Here is a 16,743-nt window from a genome sequence, read left to right on the forward strand (position 1 = left end):
AATACAACATATGCAATATAAATAATTTATTCTACAATTTCTGAAACACGTCACCTTGATAAAATTATGGTACACCTAGATCTTAAGTCTTTTCGCACTATATTTATTGTTATATTCACATACATTAAGTGTACTCACAATAATCTACAATAATTTTATTTCGTCTTGTTAGTACAGAATTATGAAACAGGTATAAGACAAAAATCTTATCGTTCATATTAAAACAATATTGTGCTTCAAAATTAGTTTTATGCTTATATAAGTTAGGTATTTCTGCTTTATCAATAACAATAGCTATTGTTATATAGAAGGGTAGATTTTACGTGTTTACAAACCTACATAATATTTACAGCGAATTTGCACGCTTAAAAATTATTCCAAGTCAGACATTATAATACTTCACTAATACACGTTATGTTTACATTATATACACGATTGTTAATATATTACGCTGGGAATATAATAGTATTTATTTATATTTACAAGAAATTCTCTATGAATCACAACTTTGTCCGTGTATTCACTACAATCTCGGCAGTGTCTAATTTTTCTAACTTTCATACGGATATCTCTTGTATCTGGACTCTTTTCTTCATGATGCCTGGTGGCGCCGGGGTAGTAGCCGCTGGAGGAACCCTTAAAATACCTGAACCTCCAGCAGTGCCTGTTTCAGAATCACCATTTGTTTCTGAATTATCAGAATATTCCCCGGGTCCAAATTTAACTTGAGTAGAACTGTCTACAACACGCGGCTCAAAAGTGCTAGTCCTCCCTATGGCTTCTGGATTTCTGCCTTCCACTCTTTGTATATCTGGCTTCTGAGTATCGATACAAACAACACTTCCTGCCTCTATTGCGCTACCTACGCTTACATCTGGCAACGAACTTCGCGCTGCACGATGTTTCTCATCATAACAACTATACTCTCCAAAAGTGGGTTCCCCGCAGTCCGATAACGTCCGTAAATCAAATTTAGAACCAGAACCGCGAGGCACGTGCGCCGATTTACACTCAAAACCAAAACCTTTACCATCGAAAGCACGAACGTCGTAATCTAATTTTCCATCGTAATTATCGGAAGAAGACGAGCTCCCGGCCTCAGCTAGATCATCCTTGCAACGCCGAGGCCGGGAGCCCCTTTGATGATAAATACCTGCAAAAATGAGAACATTAAGTAGGAGAAGAAAGCAACCAACAGCTATGGTTACCGTCAGAGCGGCTGTGTATGACTGATAGTGGGACGACGCAAGTCTTCGAAGCAGTGCATCATCGGGCTGCATCGGTGTAGTTGTGGCGTTCGGAGGGCATTCTGTTGATGCTGGTGGGGCCGGTGAAGGCTTCGGTGGGGCAGCACGTGGTGGTGAAGTGCTGCGTCCATCACCGCGTGCGTTACCAATATCAATGTTCACTACGTGCGGTATGTGAGCGCGTGATAATGACTGAGTTCTTACTGCACCTGATTAAATAAGAAAGAAGATTAAGATATATGTTTTGCGGCTTAGTTTTCTATTAATTGTAAGAAAATATTATTTTTCGCATTCCTTTTGCTATCTCCTATCTACATCTTTTTTAACATTTCAAATATTATTATGATACGATTGCTCAAACTCGGTACTTAATCATAAAAGTCGAGACACCGGAGTGGTCAATGCATAAAAATATTATGAGTATAATATAAAGTACGTGAAAGTATATTATATACTCTTATTAAGATTTTCAATACATACGTATTGCCTGGGCAATTATATTTTAATTAATGCTTTAATTTTATAGAGTTACTTATACATTTTTAAATAAATTAAAAGGACTACGTTACGAGCAAGAACACAGAAAAAAAATTAAAATCCTTTGTCGTTCCTTCTGCTTGTTTACAAAAAAAACATCTTTAATATTTCGTCTCACCTATTCTCAAAGTCCTCTTATTTATATAATTCTTAGTGTCATATGAAATCGCTGTACACTTATATTACCTTCGTAATAATTAGCATTGTCATCTTGAAAGTGGTGATGCCGCATGGCAGCGTCGGGTAAGTCAGATCCAGGGCGATGTAGCTGAGGTATAAGGGATAGCCACAGCGACATTTTGTGACCGCGGTAGTGACTTCTCATCTCGGATTTGCTGCCTGTATTCCCAAATCACAGGAATAAATTAAACAAGGGTGAAACAAGTATTGAGAGCTGTCTAAATACTAAACAACATCATAACTCTATTTACGTCCCACTGTTGGACAAAGGCCTCGGAGACGGTTTTAGTGCATAGACCCAACACGCTGCTCCAATGCGAGTTGGTGGGCTATCATCATCACTATCCACTCCTTACTGGCACACTATCACGCGTTTTCTCACAGAATAAGAAAAACTTATGCCACACTTTTGCTACACCAGCCTAGTGTGGATCCTAGATCCAAACCTTTGAAAATTTATTATGGAACGCTTTCCGCAAATGCTGAGTGCATCTGAGTGCATCCCCCCGAAAGGAAGGCCGAATTGCTAACCACTGAGACTATACTCGCTTTTTAAAAGTACTTTATGCAAAATATTTTATTGTCTACTATATATTTTTTAAATCAATGTTACAATGAAATGAAAAGAATGAATCATCTCACAATAAAAGTATATAGACAAATTAAACCCGTCACTAGCAATTGTTAAAAATAAAATGTTTAAAAAGGTTATATGCATTATATCCGTATGAAGTATAATAAATCCCATAAAATCTTTTATATACGATGCCCTCATACACTTTACGTTATGTTGGTTAATGGCTGAATAAACTAGGTCAATAATCAATAACCTACTACCTACTCTGTGATTTGACCAATTAAATGTAATTAAGTATACCTATTTGTCATTTACGCAGCAAAAAATGTTAAGAGACGTACTAATTTCCATATAAAGTTGGTTAATAGTGTCGTATGTGTCCCAGTAGGGCGTCTCGTCGGGGCCGAGGGGGGGTGACTCTCCCATCACTGGGCTGGGCGGCGGCGTTGCAGACGGATCGTTCGGATTGCTGTGAGATAAAATACATTTTGAAATTGGCCAATAGTTAAAATAGCTCTTGATATTATTTATTTATTTATTTTACATCTTGTTAGTACGGCAGGGCCACTTAAACTAACTAGATAGAACTACATAATTCGTGGGAATAAGACAAATGAATGTAAGATGACATTAAACATTATAAAAGATATGATATTAATATACTTGTAGTGTGTACTATAGTGATACTTTGCGAATATTGAAGTAAAGGTCATCCAATATTGTCAGAATATCTCTACAATTCACGGAACTAGGCTGTCCACCCGAAATAGATATAGGATCTATTTAATTCATGTAAACATTGCTGTCCAAGAGCGCATTGAATGACAACAATGAACTCGGTATTATAGGTGCCATGCTTTGTGCAACAGTGTTACAGGAAGGGACCACGAATAATTTGTTTTTTCGTGGACGAAGGTTATTGTCTTTTGGGGCGTGTCCCAGAAGTACACATACGTACGTATACAACACAGTCAGTTATGAAGATCTGGAGCATCGACATCTATCTCCTCGTAAGATTTGGCACATTATTTTTACTCGTAGTTGGTCGCAAGTTCGTCTGACCTTGAAGACATGGGCTACTTCCAAAACCCATTTTAATTCACGGTTTGGTAGATATTTGGAAGGTGTCGTAAATCTTGGACTCAACCCCATTTCTTTAAATTTCTTAAAAGCGAAAGCCTGATATAAACCTGATTTTATTAGTTTTCTCACAACGTACGCAAAAATAACATTAAAAGGACCTATTCAATATAGAGTATACTTTAAATATACTTAATTGAGCGTAGTAGCGCCTAGTCTATATATATAAAAATGTTATGTTGGTTTGTGTACGCTTCAAAAATTAGAAAAAAAATTAGCATGATACATAATACGCATCAAGGATTGTTTTTATCTATTTTTCTCAACCATTCAATCACAATGTGTTACAACAAAGCGTGGCAGGGTTAATAAATATATACTTATATCGAAATGCAAAAGCGTTTGGTCATGCTATTGTTCAAATAATCATATAAGTCATTTAATTAACAATCACTTGCGACTGAATTTAATTGAAAATAATTAAACCAGACATCATCAGTTTCATGTGTAAATATAGCTCAAAATAGTTGTTAAATTAGAAAAAATAATTATATAAAAATGAGTTAATGTTTAATTAACTTTCTAGTTAATATTTAAATTATTACAGCCACTAAATCCTCTTGCGAGAAGATGGGAAGTGTTTTATCTTGCGATGTTAATTAAAATGTCTCCTTTGAGGAAAGTCTAGTGACTACAGTTATATGTGCGAAGTAGTCAAGCCTTGGATATTCTGAAAACTGAAGGTACATTTTGCGCGTATTGCTTTATTAGCAGTATTACTTTCATCGGTGTAGTTAGTAGGTACACACAAAGCACGTATGAATTTCACTATTGATTTTCATATAAGGTCTAAAAGAATTGAATAAAATCTAATCTTTCATAGATTAGATTTTATTCAATTATTTATCTAATTCAGCATATCAACCATTTACCGGCCCACAAGAAGGCACGGAGTCGCTTCCCACAATGAGAAAGGGGTTAATAAAGGCTGTACCTAATTATAATAACAAGTTTGATGGGCCCAACTAGACAGTATATATTCCTCAATGAAATAATCCATATTCAGATTTGAAAGAAGACGAAGCTATTATTACATTGCCCAAAAATCAATTATAGCCGCAATAGTACGGAGTAGAGCAATATAGAAAAATTCGAAATACTTTAAAACTGACAACATTATATAAAACTAAGTGTCAACAGGCATTTCATTCAAAAAGTTAATAATGCACACATATGTAATGAATTATATAAAATTATATATTAATCTTACCCATATTTGGCGAAGTTTGCGAGGTAGTGCATACACAGCTTGGCAACCCGTTGCTCTTGCTGCGTAAAGTTCTGCTGATGGTGGGACAGAGCTAGAGGAACACCGAGATAGTACGGTAGATCCTCACCATGGACGGAGCCCGGACGCTATCAACAAACAAATTGTAAAATAGCCAATCAGTTACCACTGTAAGTAGAAGACGCAGTTGGCAACGCACAGTTTCGACAGAGCACTAGGCAAAGCAATTCTGAAACAATATGCGAGTTCTAAACCCTGAAGTATTTAATAATTTTATAAAATAACTAAGAAGTTGTTTGACTTCGCGTTTACGCTGAGTTTACGCTGACATATTTTTCTGTCAACCAAATTTTACTTAATCGTATACAGGATAACGATTTAGTCAGAAATATTAAAGTCAAAATTAACAAATCTTTCTTTCGCTGTGAAGAACTTCAGAAATTTAATAATAAGTAGTAAGTATAATATTTTGTTGGTCGGACCTTATTTCGGAATACTCAGCAAATAAAGTTTATTTTGAGTTTAGTAGGATTTGTTTTTAACTATATAGGTACTCTTCAACGATACACAGCGAACTCAAAGAGACCAACATGAGTAAAACAGACAGAAACCATAACGAGGGATATTAAAATACCTCGAGCCCACTACAACTTTTGAGCCTCATTAAGCGGCATATTTAAAAGCTGACAAAAGCGCACATACAAATATTATACTTAAAAGTTCCACTCCCCATATGTTTCAGCAAAGGCTTTTATGCTCACATTCACGGTAAATAGCCGCAGCAAGTCGGAAACATACGTGCCTAAACCTATTTCATTCAAAGAGTTGAAGCGCCATTTTAAAGTTGCATAGTTATTATGCAAGCACAAAGCCACTCAACCTAGCATTTTTCCGGTAATTAAACCAGATTTAATACATCGTCAGAATAAAATTGAATTCTAATAGAAACTATAAAAAAATTAGAGACTGCTACTAAAAACTATATATGTCTGTTAATACTAGGCCATCACGGTTCTATCGAATGGGAATTGACATATATAAACTACGCCATTAAATAAGACATTAATAAAAGACATACTATGTCCTGCTATCTCGATCGCACATCATATATGTATAAAAATAACCTTAAAAAAGTTGCAAACCTACAATTGTAATGAATAGTTATGACTTAAAATAGCAATTGATCAGAGTTTAATTTTAAATTACACGTCTATGTGCGTATGACCATGACGTGTATAAATTATTGTTTTAATAGTATAGGACCATACCATTTTTCCCGTCATCATAGTAAACAGTGACTCCATTTGACCTTAAACGATTGATGTCACTGCGTATTTTTTATGTAAACTTTGTGCTGTTATTTGTTTAAAATGATTGAACCTATAAAAAGTTGAACATGAGTTTTTATGACTAAGAAAACTGTAATACCCCTACGGTTTAGTACCCTTTTTCTGACTATTCGTGGCTACAGAACTATTTGAAACAAGCCAGTGCAGCCGATTACGCTGGTAAACCATCGATGACCCATGCTAACTGGATAAGTAACCTATTTTGTTGTTTACCACCTCGCTTCAGTGAGTAAGTTAAGCCAACTTGAACACCTGATCATGGTTATTAGGTATCAGAAAGTAAATGATCATCAATTTAGCCTGACAACCAGTATTAAAACAATCTGGCACGTCTAACTTCTATATAGATATCAGATATTGCCTTTGTATAGAAGTCGGAAGGTAAAAAACTGATGATGATACTGGAGTTTAACTACAGTTTAAATCCGTAGTAAAATATAGTTCAATAATTCAAAGGACACAATACGCATATTTTAGTATTATACTTTAAAGTCCCACATTCTGCTGGTTTTATCAAAGGCTTTTATGTTTCGTTCATGGTAAATAGGTAATTCGGGTCGGCGCCACACGTGCCTAAACGTATTTTATTCAAAAAGCTTAAGCTACAGTTTACATAAAACGTGATAAAAAAGTGCTAGCAACTATCGTAAATTATTTTTATTTCATACATACTATGCAATATTTTAAGTTAACTCGAGTGGTAGTAAACTTAAAAGAGACTTCAATCTTTGCCAGCAGGATAACCTAACAGGTGTTGTAAAGGGATAAGGTAAAACTTTTTGATGGACATAACTACTACTATGTGTAATATTAAGATGCTGAGTGCTGCAAAACGAGGTTAAGCTATGATCTATGTAGTTCCATAAACCGTAGATTATATGTTAAATCCACACCTAAGCCTCGATTGTATTTTGTTCTTTAATTTAACACGATTTTTATAATTTAACTAAATTGGTAGGTCTAAGAACAGTGAAAAATTTCTGACTGTTTTTAGACCAGTCAGTTCAGATCAAAGATTTTGTGTACAACAGATTTGGCAGCAATGTCACATGATAAAGGCAAGCGATTCTTCAGAAGGTTATTTCTACTAGGGCTCACGTAGGAGCTATTAAATAACATCATGCTGTTTCAAAAACCAAAGAGAGTAGGTATATCATATAGGTATATTTTGAATTTGAATTTAACTATAAAAATGTTATCTCGAAATTACAGATTCCTAACTTATGTACTTATGTTTTAAATTTCACTGTTTAGTGATCGTGTGTGATACTCAGATTACTATGTGCATATAGTTAAAGGGAGATAAAAACATCTTGTTGTGCAAATGTTTTATTTAATGCAGAACTCTTTAGGCTGAAACTTAGCCTGGCACATGGATGAGCGCCTAGATACCTACTGGCTACTGTACATATTTAGCCGGTAATATACGCACTTTGTGAAACCAAACACCTTTTGTAGCGTCATTTTTTGGTGCTTTTGTCTACTATATTATAATATACAAATGAATTAAACCAAAGGCATTCAAGTTCAGTCTCGAAGAAGGAGGCCGTTTAGTAGTGAAAACATCAACTTGTTGGCGCTAAACGTAAAATATCTGAATATAAAAGAAGACTAGATGAAACAACAGATCGTCAAATGTAAGATTTTCTACCTTTGTTTACTTATTCGATCGCATTATAGTGAACTAAGATTTGTATAATATCGAAAGATCGCCAACTAGTGGCGTTACAGTTTCCTAGTAATATAAATCCTAGTTAACTCTTACGTGGCCGAATAAGTGTGTCTAACAACGTCTACAAGTAAACGTAGGTAGAAAATCTCACCTTTGGTACACACTCTGTAGTCTGGATATGAAAATTACCTGCGGGTAGTCTTTATCTACAGAAAGGTGGTGGAAATGCGTGAAGTAGGTCGTACCACCACGCAACGCGTGGAGATAACCCAGCCTTATCAAAGGAGCTGCCGTCCGCCCGTCACTTAATACCTACAACAAAGTAACATTTTATACTTAATACCGTTATAAATTCTTCAAAAACCAAACAACATGATTTTTCAGTAGCAAAATCGCAGTATTAGAACTTACCTGTATACCTTCAGCACTACAGAAAACAATAGCAGCTACTAACAATTATTGTTAAAAAAAAATTTGCAATTTGCAAAAATTGGCAATTTATTATATAGTATATAATAAATTATTATACACTTCTACGAAATCCAACGTACTTTTTAGGGTTCCGTACCTCGAAAGAAAAAAGAAACCATTAGGACAACAACAAAGGCCGTTTATCATGCCCTTTTATTTAAAAACGCGTGTAGTTAGCCCCAAAACATAATAACGTATGCAATCCCGTAGAGCTGTGAAAAGATCAAACTTCTATGACAACGAAATCAAAAATTATTAGTAATTATGCCGCATCTGGACACTCGCAATTGAATCCAATCCCACAAAGAACTTCCAGCTTTAGCGAGAAGCAATGTCTTGAAGCAAAAAATAGAAATATCCAAAAATTGAAAATATACCAATAAAACATAATCTTACATTTTTTTTTTGTTACGAAAACGGTAAATCATTAGAAGGAGCCTAGTTTATAACAATTTTAAAATTATCATCTTGCAAGCTCTACATCTTGAGTTTACCGAATAAAAGAAGAACTTAACAGCAGAAAGGCTTTCACACTAACATTTTAACATTCTTAAAATATAAAGGCATTTTAATATTAAAAATAAACATTTGTAAAACATTTATTCCACAAATAAATGCGCCGGTTAACTTGACTCTGACGATTTCTGGATTACGCACTGAGAAATCGATTAATAATTAACTCCGTTGATGTTTAATATATTATTATTGCGATTGTATCAACACGAACGGTTATTAATTTAAACAAAAATTATCAATTGAAACTCATTTAGCATAATAAATGCAAAATTGAAAGGTTTCGGCTTATTAAAACAAACTTTATTAACCCAATCCAAATTAATTCAGCTTTAACTGCCGTATTTATTGCGATATAGTCTATTACTCCATTTACTATCGCATTTATTGGAGCCAAATTGAGTTTCATTTATTCGCAAATCAATCAGTACCAAGGATTAAGTTACAGTTTAGAAAATATAGACAGCCACAATTTGAAATAGAATTGAAAAGTGGCATTAATAGCGAAGTAAGTTTTATCAGAGATAAGTTGATAACCTTTTGTAAGAGAGTCTTTAACATTTATATACTATTCAAGATACACAAGAGCCATTACCTCCCTTTGTACATCACAACAGTGATTGGTGAGTTGCGAAAACAGCTTGAGCCGTTAATTAAGATCATCTGATACTCACCTGAATCAAGGCTACATTATTAAAGAGTAATATTTTCGAGTAACTTTGTCGAATTTATAACAATGAACATTTTTTTTATAGCAAAAATCGATGGATCAAACCGATGTCCAGCTTCTGCTGCTAAATTTATTACAGTAGGTACAAGTTTCGATATTTTTATGTCTAAGTACGATGGAAAAGGTGGTACCATTCTCAACAACAGAATGGGCCTGAGTTACATCTAAATAAAAACATTAAGGAATGAACTAAAGATTTACTACAAAAATGGATATTAGGATGTCTTATTTTACTTTACACATTACATGATATGACAATATCTTTTCTCATCTTCCTTTGAACATGATAAATTGTATTTAACTTTGAGACTACTCTTTTGTAAAAGGGAATCTTAAAAGGAAGTCAAGGACGAAGACGTAGTTCATTAATCATCACGCCTTGGGTCACGTAGAGCGAATTCAGCCACCTTTCCGTGCCTGTGCCCTTATCAACGGGGAAACAAAAGAATGGCCGTTAAAAATGGAGCACGGAGTACGAGATATGTCCGCTGTAAAACAAACACCGCTTTTTATTTCTTTTGGAAGGTATGTAGGGGAAAGTTATAGAACCGTTGTTGTATGCCTTGGTTAGGGTAGTGAAAAATCCTGCAGCATTAGTGTTACAAAATAGAGAAAAAGAGCATTGTGATTGGGATAGTCTTAAAAATATATATATATCCCAGAGGACGATTGTGCGTTCAAAATATTTTCTTACAAATTTAGGTCAAGTAAATCCTTAAATTATAAGAAATGTTCCGTACGAGCATTTGTTACAATTTATGACCAAATGAAATAATTTTAAAAAACGATCTGTGTAGTATATTTATTTACTACCCGGAGCCAGTTGCTACAATGTATGACGATATTAATACTTATCTTAAAGTATATTAAACAAATGTCATGCCGACGCACAGGGAGACCGACTGACTTTATAATTAAAAGGGACCCATCTCGAAAAACGTAGTTGGAAAAAAATCAATTAAATCAAAATTACCAGTCTGTTCTTAAAGTTTGAAGAAGGCAAGAGAGGAAGAATGAGAAGAATATTTTACACAAATACCAAAACAAATGAAAATTTGTTAAAACTACTATCATGCTCTAAAAATTCTCCTCCATACGTCCGAAAACTGTCAGCAAATTCCCATAGTTTACAAAGTAAGATGAATGCAGAAAGTTCTTTCACAAACTTTAAATGAAATTAAAATGAATTCCGTACCTCGAGCGTAGCGTCGCGCACGCTAAGCGGATTCTGCACAGGTTTGTCCCAGTCAGTGTACTCGTTCTTTAAGGTGGAATAAATCTCATTGAGGTGGTAATAGTAGGCGTTGCGGACGAAGGTGCGCAGAATGCGGTCTCGCCGGCTCTCATTGAACCCGAACTCCAAGTCTTGAGCATTGAATTCCAAGTAAGATTCTGCAAGTAATGGCATGTCATTCATTTGCATAAATTTATGAGATGACTGCCGCAGCATTCATATTTAATTAAAAAGTGGAAAAGTTGCCCAAAACTAAAGCTCAATTTTCTTTGACATAGGTATGTTTTGTGGATAAAATATAACGTGGAATGATTTATGAATCAAATTGCTTAATATTCCCAGATACGCTTTTAGCTGTTTTGGAAGACTAATCACATTTTAAAAAACTGTAGCCCCGAATCCAAGCTGATTAGTTAATTGCTCGATTTAGGCATAACGGCCGCTTCATTTATTAATTGCAACAACATATATTTAAACATCCTGATGACACGAAATACCATTATGTATGTTTGTATGGTTATTGAGAATAACAGGGATTACACTATTTAATAATGATGCCAATCCGGTTATTCATAAAATGAATAGATAAGTCGAAAAATAGTGCAACCTTTTCCCAGGGGAAAATCGATGAAGTCTTTATTACACAAATTACAGAGCAAACAAATGATGAAATATCAAGAAAGAACCAAGTAATCCGCCAAGGCGGTCTTAATGCTTTAAGCGATCTAAAAAGAACGGGATAGGGATAAAGAAAGCGCTACATTTAGTTCTGTCAAATCAGTTTAATTTAGAGATTTGACAACGTTATTGGTGCAATTATAAAATTTTTCCTACCTGTAGTGGTGAGACCAATCAGAAGTTCTCTATGAGGAAAGTCTGCTAGTTCGTGGCCGGCGGCTGTGGCAACTGCAGCCGCTCCTGCTCCCAATCTAGAGTTGTCATTTGGAGGGGGAGCCTGTAGGTAATGATAAAATTACACTGGACTCCAGAAATATCATCACCATGATCATATCCGCCCATTACCGGCTCACTTCAGGGCGTGGGTCTCTTCCCACAATAAGAAGGAGTGGGGTTAAGGCCGTAGTCCACCACGCTGGTCCAGTGCGAATTGGTGTACTTTACTACGTCTTTTCTAAAAGGTAACCAGGCCGCGTTTGGCTTGTAGTTTTAGTTTTAAGTTACATTCATCGATATATACGATAGCATACTATTGTATATAACTTTTTATTTAAAAGGGTCAAGAATCGGTAATGCTTGTTTTCTATTAACGATTTTTTTGTACCAGTGTGGAGCTAGGATTAGGAAGCCCACCAGCCCGTTTTCCTCTCAAAAATTTCTCAATAACAGCCCGGACTTAGAAAAACGTTCATAACCTCCCCCGAATTTCAGAGAACACATTAAGTTCGAAAATCCTCACTGGGCCGACATGGTGGTAACATGCTTTAATTACTCTCTCCTGAAAGGACTGTTAGATATTAGATATATATAGATCATTCTCAGTTTTCTAACTGAGAATGATCTATTTCTTCTCTTATTCTCATTTAGCATCTAATATAATACTGTTCTCTTATTTCATCATTATCAATTTTTAAAGTAGTATGTAAAAATATTACACAAGTCTATGTAGGTATACTGAGTAGTAAAATTATTCCATTCACCTTTCAGTGCCTGGTAATAAGGGGTAGTTTTCTACTCCCTTGTTGCTTTTACTCAGAACTTACAAATTCATTCCAAAATCATACACGTGTTCATGGTAAATTAAACTCTTGGCCTTATTAAAACCAGAAATTATGGCTCGAGTTTAAACTTTGCGCTTTCGCCATAAAAAACGAGACCTTCAGCGATATTAAAAATCGAAGCATTTAATGAAAATAATGATTTTGATTATTAGATCATCTAGAGAAAAAAAAAGATATCAAGATAAAAACAAGACCAAGAAAGAGCCCGTAGGCCAAGAAGTATATGTTTTTGCCTTAGCTAAAATAATCATGTTGAGTCGTAGTACGAGTAACATATTACATCGTACCCTGTTCATATTAATAAAATATAAAATAGTCCGTATAGCTACGTTCTGTTGTAATTTAGTCTATAATGGACTGAGTACTTAGCCAACCGCTAGTCCAGGCGAAACTACACAGTTGATTGCAATAGCGTAATATGCAATGCTACTTGCAAAGGCATTTGTATACAAGTTGATTTTCCTTACGTAAACGAACACGATTTTTTCTTTTCTTATCTGTAAAAATTATTCCACAACAAGTAGTCTTGAATAAGACGCTATAATGTTCCGACTCCACATAGCATATGATAAGGGCAAGAAGAAGAAATGTCTCATAAAAATGATAATAGTAATCAATCTTACAAGTATACTAAGGTTATTAATATCAAGGTAATATATAACAGGAGCTGAGCCAAATGCAAGAGTTTCAATGATGCTGAGAGATTATATTCTTGTCAACTGTTAGTAAAAATACCTGAAACTATCCTATACTATTAAACGATATTATAGTGTGACGTAAAAAAATTACACGGTCTGCGGTTATAGTATATATGAAATTCAATTACAAAAGTATAATAAAGCCATAGATTTAGTAGCTACAATTGTTACGAGCAAATTGATTGAAACATAATGTTTATGTATAATTCATTTACAAAATCACCTTCTTGTTTAAACTGTAACAGCGAAATATTGTTTTTCTTCATCTTCATAAAATGTTATAAGTAATCAAGTAAAAAACTTCGCTCTCTGAGAAGTCACAGTGTAAAGCTACTTAACTGTATTGAATTACTTCTTACTCGTTAAGACCCTTGTAAATATCGGTAGCTCCTCATCGGCGATACTGCTTTTAAGTCTATATTAAGATACTTAATATATTTACGAACGTAGAAGAAAGATACGTTTCAAAGAAACGCTTTCGGGTACAAAAAAAAGCGTTTTCAATTCGCCAACTTGTATATTTAGCAATTATTTTCATGATATGTTATTTGATCTTTTGTCCCTCAAAACTTGAGATGTATGTGACAAGTCTCTACTAAGTACCAATACACGATATATTTCGGTGAAGATCTTGTCATGACAAAACCGGATATTTAATTCAATTTAAATTTAAAAATTATTTATTTCAAGCAAACCTATTTTATAGAAACGAAAAGTCTATCTGTTTGTGGTCACTTGACCACAGTTTTCGAAATTCTATATTCTATAAAGAAGAAGCCAGCAAGGAATTAAACGGTTAATTCCAACATCAACATTTTATAATTTTACAGTCAGAATTTCATGTTTATGTGAAATAATCCCCCGAAACTTCGTCCGCGTATGAGTCAACCATATAAGAGAGACATATGCTGTCAAGGACTATTTTGAGTACTTTTAAAATAAACAACTCCGTCGTACATTATTTTGGTGTGAATTTAAGCGTTCACGCAAAGGACACATCGGAAGCTCCTACAAGAAATATATTTCCCCTTTTCTGCAGTATTTTTCATTGATGATCCGCTCCTGTTATAGGCTTTCATAGTCTTTGTCAATAAATTGACTATCCAACAATAAAAAAATTCCGATTCGAAGCAGTAGTTAATGAGATTAGCCCGTTTAACCAAACGAATCCTCCAGCTTTATAATATAGGTTCGCTTAAATGAAAGCGAAACTGACGTGATAAGTTTCGCTTTTATTTAGAAATTCATCATTTATATATTGTTCCGACCTTAAAAATATGCTTTAATACATTGTTGAAACGGTAGTTCTGAAATTATCCTGGTTGTGATTATAATAAATATTGTTTTCAGAATATAACAAAATAAAAAGATGATTATCCCAACGGATAGGAAACGAACGTATTAAAAGTTACTTACGGAGGATGGATTCACGATAACGGTGCCATCGACAAATGGGGCAAAACCGGGCAGGAAGCGCGGTGGATCAAGGCGAATCGCTAGTAGCTCCGTAAGGGGTTTGTTGCGCAGGCACGGTGCCAGGTCGTCTTCTAGCAAATCCCCGTGGCACCCTGTCTGCTCCGCAACCTAATAAACATAAAACCAAATGTAAACATTTCCGAACTTTATCCTTTAGATACCAAAAGAGGACACTACACGCCTTAACCCAAAACTTGGCAGGCAGAAAAAGGTCAATCGACAACGTTACTAGTTTATGTCAGTTACGGCCTACTTGCAACTTCGAAAATCAGTCAAGCAACATCACTAAGTCTGCAAGTTTATTTTATTCCATTAAAAGTTAACCTTAGACTGTGATGTCAGCAATTTAGGCAATGATGGAATTAGGCAAATTGGAAAAGCATTTTTTAAACCTATCTCGCTCAGTATTTAAGCGATATCATTGGCATCTTGACAGTAGGTGGTAACCGATAAATAAACCGATAAATAGCCGCGACTCCCGCCTCTAAGCTATACGAGAGTAAGTTTGGAAATCAGAAGTTTTCTGAAATAAGCCTCCGACGGGAATCAAACCTAAGAACTGTTAAGAACTGTTAAACCTAAAAGCCCTTGCACATATCTCCCTGCCGCCCCAGAAAGGTCGTTGACTGGATTAACTTTATTGGTTACTTCAATAGCCTCGAATCTGACAATTATTTTCCCAGCGTACCAAAATCTCCAGGTCCATTTTCTTCCTAAGACAGTGCAGTGGGTCTAAGGTATATATGAGAGCGAAGGGGTGATCATCATCTCAAACGATACGCATACTCTGCTCAACAGAGTCTGCTGGATATTTTCTGCGATTTACAGCGTCTCACTTATTGTGTCATCTGGCCATTGACTGGAGAGATCTCTCCCTAATACTGTATTTTCTTTTTTATAAGATCTTTATTTTAGAGCTCAACTCCAGTATTTTTTTTTTAAAAAAACCTTCCGAAGCAAAAATGTCAATGTGGTTACATTCCCAAACTTTATCCACCAGCAAAATTTGGCATCGTTTTAACTTTGCCTGTTAAACACCTTCGTTAGTATTTAAGATGCACACGTGCAGTGCACCAAAACTTCTAAATAGGTTTCATTATGTCCTTAGACTCCTTTAACTTAATCAATACGTATCTACCGAGTACCGATTACTATTCTAAGCTCCCTTGTAATGTCACGTCGTTTCAAGCATTTTTCTATTTGGAAAACAAATATCTCGTGAATTTGGTGTAACCATACGGTAATAATTATAATCCACTGTTAGGAATTACAAAACCGAGATTACGTATCAGAAAGTAATACGTAATTATTTAAAAAATATGTCGGTTCCGGAGTAACCATTTTATATGTGTTTTGCCACCTGTGTTACCTACGCCCGAGCATATTTCGAACATGATCAAATATTTTAAAACACAAATCATTACATACCAATTTACAAACAGTTGTAAATAGCAACAAAGATACAAACAATACATAGATTAAACAAACTGCATATTACATATTGAGAATAGAACTTATCTATCTCAACAGAATATTTCATTAAATATGACAATACTACAGCTTTCAGACCGCAGAACGACAGCATGATCTTCGGTCTGCGTTAAACCTAAAGGATCTTTGTTTCAACAAGGAACCCTGTGAAGGCCAGATGCTCACCTGTAAATCGCAATATAAAAACTCCGCAGAGCTTGTTTGAGACTCGGGTTTACTAATTTACTCAAATTACTTTTACCGCCCCGCTCAAAGCTAACACTTAATACGCTTTTATATAGAGTTGTCTACCTTTCTTTTTATCGTGAGCGGTTCTCTCTGCAACGCCCAAGAGCTGAGCCCCGACCCGCTTAATAAGATGACGCGCCTCAGTAGTTCTGAAACAGATAACCTAATTTAATTTTGTTATTCCGTGGAGGATCAACTGATGAACGTTTAATCTATTGAGAAAAAACATTTTG

The 16,743-nt window shown here is 35.0% G+C and overlaps 1 protein-coding gene across 1 annotated transcript in view; it reads right to left on the reverse strand.

Moving 5' to 3' along the window:
• Positions 1 to 318: 318 nt before the first annotated feature.
• LOC120637155 (neuroligin-1-like) overlaps positions 319 to 16,743 on the reverse strand; it is a 41,002-nt gene continuing 24,577 nt past the window's right edge. Inside the window, exons 5-13 of the mRNA XM_039908824.1 lie at positions 16,574 to 16,659; positions 14,732 to 14,899; positions 11,713 to 11,833; positions 10,840 to 11,036; positions 8,120 to 8,242; positions 4,892 to 5,037; positions 2,883 to 3,010; positions 1,971 to 2,123; positions 319 to 1,456 (exon numbers count right to left, since the gene is read on the reverse strand). Coding sequence (XP_039764758.1) covers positions 558 to 1,456; positions 1,971 to 2,123; positions 2,883 to 3,010; positions 4,892 to 5,037; positions 8,120 to 8,242; positions 10,840 to 11,036; positions 11,713 to 11,833; positions 14,732 to 14,899; positions 16,574 to 16,659 — 2,021 coding nt within the window. The 3' untranslated portion in view covers positions 319 to 557. The remainder of the gene's footprint in view (positions 1,457 to 1,970; positions 2,124 to 2,882; positions 3,011 to 4,891; positions 5,038 to 8,119; positions 8,243 to 10,839; positions 11,037 to 11,712; positions 11,834 to 14,731; positions 14,900 to 16,573; positions 16,660 to 16,743) is intronic.

The sequence above is a fragment of the Pararge aegeria genome, chromosome 3 (genome assembly GCF_905163445.1).
Source record: "Pararge aegeria chromosome 3, ilParAegt1.1, whole genome shotgun sequence".
Lineage (NCBI taxonomy): Eukaryota > Metazoa > Arthropoda > Insecta > Lepidoptera > Nymphalidae > Pararge > Pararge aegeria.